This window comes from Echinops telfairi, unplaced genomic scaffold (genome assembly GCF_000313985.2).
Source record: "Echinops telfairi isolate 266 unplaced genomic scaffold, ASM31398v2 ScPeMD7_7468;HRSCAF=8506_0, whole genome shotgun sequence".
In the NCBI taxonomy this organism is placed as follows: Eukaryota; Metazoa; Chordata; class Mammalia; order Afrosoricida; family Tenrecidae; genus Echinops; species Echinops telfairi.
Window position 1 is genome coordinate 63,938,782 of NW_022111369.1, and position 5,368 is coordinate 63,944,149.

General features: G+C 46.4%; 1 protein-coding gene across 3 annotated transcripts in view; it reads left to right on the forward strand.

Moving 5' to 3' along the window:
- The first annotated feature begins 5,018 nt into the window (after window positions 1–5,018).
- Window positions 5,019–5,368, forward strand: part of SPATA18 (spermatogenesis associated 18) — a 50,521-nt gene continuing 50,171 nt past the window's right edge. For 2 of the 3 annotated variants that reach the window (XR_006679497.1, XM_045284185.1), the window contains exon 1: window positions 5,021–5,188. Coding sequence is in view for 1 of the 3 variants with exons in the window: in XM_045284185.1 (XP_045140120.1) it covers window positions 5,102–5,188 (87 nt within the window). In the remaining 2 variants the exon portion in view is untranslated. Of the gene's footprint in view, window positions 5,189–5,368 lie in introns of all 3 variants that reach the window. The other variant, XR_006679498.1, reaches the window with a different exon arrangement.

Sequence of the window (5,368 nt, forward strand, 5' to 3'; positions counted from 1 at the left end):
GGGTTTCCTGCATGCAAGGTAAGAATCCTACCACTGAACTATCACTCCCTCAGGGACACAATTAGAGCAGCAATACAATCCCCAGGCAGAATCTTTACTTAGTCAATCTTTTCGTTCCAAGAACTGCTATGTGTACTATTAAAATCTGAAAAAGAAAGTCTAATAAATAACCTTAAGACCAATTTTCCTTTATCCTTTGGCTTTCACAAAGCTCACAGACAAGTATAAAATGAGGCTTCATCTCCGTATATAAACTTAAGCTTAAATTTCTATTTTCTCTTTCTTAAAGAAAAAATTCCCCCGTTCTGATGAATCTTTTATTCAAGCCAGCTCAGATCCTTTTTGGTAGGTTGTTCTTATCTGCCTTTAAATCAGTCCCTTAGTCATGGCAACTCCATGCGAAATAGAACGAAAATGCTACCTGGTCCTGCGTGTCCCATGATGGGCTTGAGCCATAGGGTTTCCAATGGCACCTTTTCAGAAACAGAATGCCAGACCTTTCTCCCTAGGTGATCTTCCGATTGCTGTTTGGAAGTTGTGGATTCATAATGAATAAATATATAAACCATCTTTTTGGTTTTTGATCATTGAGTGGAAACCAAATGCTTCTCTCTTATCAAAAAGCACAAAGTTGCTCTGATGAACAAGATATGCTCCTGGTTTCTCAGAAGACAAGAGGTATATGAAATGACTTCAGGTTGTAAGAGCCTTGGATATTAAGCTATAGAGGTAAACAATATCAGGTGGTATATTATAAGGCCATTTACAAGACCCATTCTATTGTAAGAGCCTATGAGTCTAATTGCTAAATAAGTCATATTGGTCAGAGCATCTTGTTTTGGGTCAGCAGCTTAAATATTGGTATTTTGGCTAGCATTTTTCTGAGTTGGCAAAGTTTTAGAGTTGGGGTCTTAATTATCTAGTGCACACACACACACATGTCTGGTTTTAAAAAACACATTGATATTCTCAGTTTAGAAGCCTAGAAGTCTGGATTCAGAGTGTTGGGAATTCAGGCAGGCTTTCTCTCTCTCTCAGCTTCGGGGGAACGTCCTGTCCTCTTTTTAACCTCTTGGGACTTCTCGGCGGCCCATTGAAATCTCCACGTGTCTGGGCATCAGTCTTCCTGTGGGTCCAGGAGGTTCTCAGGACAGTGTCCCTGGCTCTAAACCATGCATTCCATTCCTGGTTCTTCATGGTTCACTCCTTCTTGGCTCATTTCTCTCCCCTTTGATCTCTTGTAAGCTAAATGGGGATGCAGATCAATTCCCAGGGAAATTTCCCTTATCAGGGATGTGACCAGAGTAAGGATATTGTATTTCACCCTAACCCCCTTACACCCAAATGGCTAATCACGTCACATCTGCACGTGGACACTTTTTTTGAGAGAGCGAAGTGGGGAGACAATTCGATCTATGGCATCTTATCACTTTGGTAACTTTTTTGGGGGTTTAACCTGTTATAAAATGAATTCCTACACAGGTATAAACTTAGAAAACTAGAAAATTAAAATCACTCAGAATTCAGCCTTGGCCTCATAGTGCCAGTGTAACAATATCCATTGTTGTTATGCACCCTCCAATCTGTTCTGACTCAGCGATCCTCGGTGTAACAGAAGGAAGCACTGCTCACTCATGGGCCATCCTCAGGACTCGTGCTATGTTGCAGTCCACTGGTGCAGTCAGCGCATCATTCGGTTTCGGATCACCCTCTTTTTGACTGACCCTCCACTCGGCCAAGAGTGATGTCCTTTTCCAGGGGCTGGAGTCTCCTGATGACATATCTGAAGTACACGAGACAATGTCTCACCATCTTCGCCTCCAAGGAGCAATCTGGCTGTTCCTCTTCCAAAACAGATTGGTTTCTTTCAGTGGGACTTTAAATACTTTTTGCCCACATCATAGCTCAAAGGCATCAGTTCTTCTGATCTTCCTTATTAATTGTCTAATGTTCACCTGCATTTCACAGACAATGAAAAGTACCACGATTGGGTTAGGTGCACCCTAGATTTCAAAGTGGCACGTTAATGCAATATGTCATTTGTTTCTTGGCTGCTTCTTCTATAGGCATTGATTGTAGATAGAAGCAAAATGAAATTCTTGACAATTTTAATCGTTTCTCCATTGAGCATGTCGTTGTCTATTGGTCTACTTGGGAGGAATTTGGTCTTCTTCATGAATGAACTGTGATCCATGACTGAAGGTTGCTGTCCTTGATCTTCATTTGCAAATGCTCCAAGTCTTTTTCCTCACTTTCCGTGAACGAGGTTGTGTCATGAGCATGTCAAAAGTTGTTAATAAGTGTTCCTCTAATTCTGATGCCTCGTTCTTCTTCACATAGCCCAGCTTCTTGGATTGTCCGCTCAGCGTACAGCTAGAATACGTATGGTGATAGGCTACAACCCTGACGAACACCTTTCTTGATCTTATGCCACCCTTGTTCTAGTCGCACTACTGCCTCTTGTTCCATGTATAGGTTGTGTATGGCACAAAGAAATGTTCTAGAAATATCATTTTTCTTAATGTTTTCCATAGTTTGTTTATGATCCACATAGTCAAATGCCTTTGCATAGTCAATAAAACACAAATAAACAGTTCTCTGGTATTTTCTGCTTTCAGCCAAGATGCATCTGCCATCAGCAATGATATCCCTCCTTCCACTTGCTCTTCTGAATGCAGCTTGGATTGCTCGCAGCTCTTTGTGAATGCGCATCTGTGGTTGAACTATCTTCCATAAACTTTTCCTTTGTGTTACATTAATGATATTCTATAATTTTCCTCATCCTTTCTTTGGGATGGGCCCAAATATGGATCTCTTCCAGTCAACTGGCCAGGTAGCTGTCTTCCTAATGTCCTGGCATGGATGAGTGAGTGCTTCCAGTGATTCATCAGCTTGTTGAGACATTTCAATTGATATCCTGTCAATTCCTGGAGCCTGTATCTCGCTCGCTTGGGTGGCCTCTTCGCTTCAGTACCCTTTAGAGCCCTGTTTCCTCTCTACTTAATGTGTATAGTATGCATCTCTACATACTAGATAGTCTTTAATGACATGATTTTTAGTATGCAACATTTTGGTGAATGATTTGTCCAACACTATTGTTAGAGATTTTAACTGTTCCTAGGTTTTCCCTACTAAATACTACGATCATTGTAATAGTGCTTTTAACATTCTTTGAGCACTTACAACAGTAAGAAAAACTAAGAACTTTGCTAAGCACCTTACAGGAATGATCTTGACTGGTCTCATAATAGTTCAATGAAATTGGAACTATTGTCTCTCTTTAATAGACGAGGCAGAAGCTTAAGATGTCCACAGCTAAGAGAAATCCAAACTAACTGGTTGCCACCCACTCTATTTCACCTCCTAGCACCCCTAAAGGACAGAGTTGAACTGCCCCAAGCTCCAAGGCTGTAAATATACAGGGGGCAGACTGCCACTCTCTCTCCAGAGGAGTCTGGAGGGAAGACCTTTCAGTTAGCAGCCAGAGGTTATCCACTGTGCTAACAGGACTCAGAATAAGCACTAGAAACATCAGTTTAGTACAGTATTACTAAACACATACTCTCTCCTATGACTAAGCAAATGAGCACACTTTGAAGATGACAGTGGTTGTAGGCAGTTGTTGGTTCTAAATTAAGATATCTGTAAGGTTTTCATCCAACGCTCCCCCTTTAAGGGAAGACAAATGAATATCTAATATTCATTAGGTAATGAATATTTAGAAGTGTGTGTCCTTTTCCACTTTCGTCATATACTATGACAACATGTTTGTGCCTTTATAGCCCTTGGATTGTGATATACAGGAACACCAAACAAACCACCAAACCTCAACCCAGTGGCCCCCCGTGTGGACGCTGTAGGAGAAAGTAAATACTCCATAGGGTTTCCTAGATTGGAAGTCTTCATGGGAGCCAGCATCCTCATCCTTATCTTGAGGAGCAGCTGCTTAGTACAAACTGCTAATCTTCCTCCCCGCGCTCCTGCTGGTCTCCCAATCTGTTAGTAGTGGTGCACTGAAAACACGTGTACTACCAGAACTCCCAGAAAATGGCACTTCACAGTGTCTACTAATTCTAAACCAGAAAGCCAAACTCCGTGCCATCAAGTTGATTCCAACTCCCAGAGAACCCACAGGGCAGGGTAGAACTGCCCCTGTGAGTGTCCAAGACCGTAACTCTTTACAAGAGTAGAAGCCTTTTCTTGGTCTTTCTCTCCGGGAGTGGCTGATGGTTTTGAACCGCTGGCCTTGCGATTTAGCAGTCCTATAAAAAACCGAGGAACTAGCTTCCGTCTGTCAACATTCTGGAGTTCAAATCCGTTCATCTGGGCACCCACCGAGGAGCGAGGAGCCAAGCAAAAAGAGACAAGTGGGAAGAACGGAAATTGTAGCCCAAGTCAATTTCATACACGCAAACCCTGGGGCGCTACACATGAAACTTTAATGAAAAGTGTGTGACATGGAAGAATGAAAGAGCCTAGCCAGAAACCTCTAGGAAGAAACTACCTTTGCTTTCCCAGAGGGGAGGTTCCCCAGACCTCCAGCGGGGAAAGGAGGGTTCTGGCCTGGGGTGCCTCCCAGGTAGCGCCATAGCCCATCGAGGCACGGTGCTGTCCCCTCTCCCGGGTCTTGGAGCCCTCCAGGCCACGTCCAACCAGAGTCTCAGTGGTTTCGGGCGCCCTGGCCAGCAGTATTAAGAGCCGCGGGAGGAAGGGCGGCAGCAGCGGCAGCAGCAGCAGGCGCAGGAGCGGCGCCCCGGGGTGCCCGCCGCGGTGCCCAGCGCTGGAAGGCGGCGGGAGGGCGGGCGCGTTGCCAGGACGCCGGCCTCGCGCGTCCCCCGCAGCCGCGCCCACGTCACGGTTTGTTTAATCATCGCCGGGTATTTAGGGCCGGGGCTGGCGGGCCGGCCCCGGGAGCGGCAAGATCGCGCGGGGCAGCGGCTGCGGCCCAGGGCACCTCCCGCGGCTTCCCGATCGCCGCCCGGTGCGCCCCGCGGGGGAGGATGGAAACAGCAGCCGCGCGCTGAGCCCCGCCAGCTAGAGGACCACCCGGCCGCGCGTCCACCCGCGGTCGCCCGACGCCGCGTCTCAGCCCGCGCCAGCGATGGCAGACCAACTGAGGAAAATCGTCTCCAACGAGTACATACTGTCGCTGCCCGACAGGCTCGACTCCTGGCTGCGGGAGTACAGCGTGAGTCCGCGGGCCGGGGACTCGCTTCACGTGTGTGTGTGTGTGTGTGTGTGTGTGTGTGTGTGTGTGTGTGTGTGTGTGTGTGAACGCGGTAGCATTTGACACATACATGTGGTGCCGCAATCACTACTACGTTTGCGGATGCGGTTTCAGCCCCCAGCGAAAGCGCCAGCTCCACTC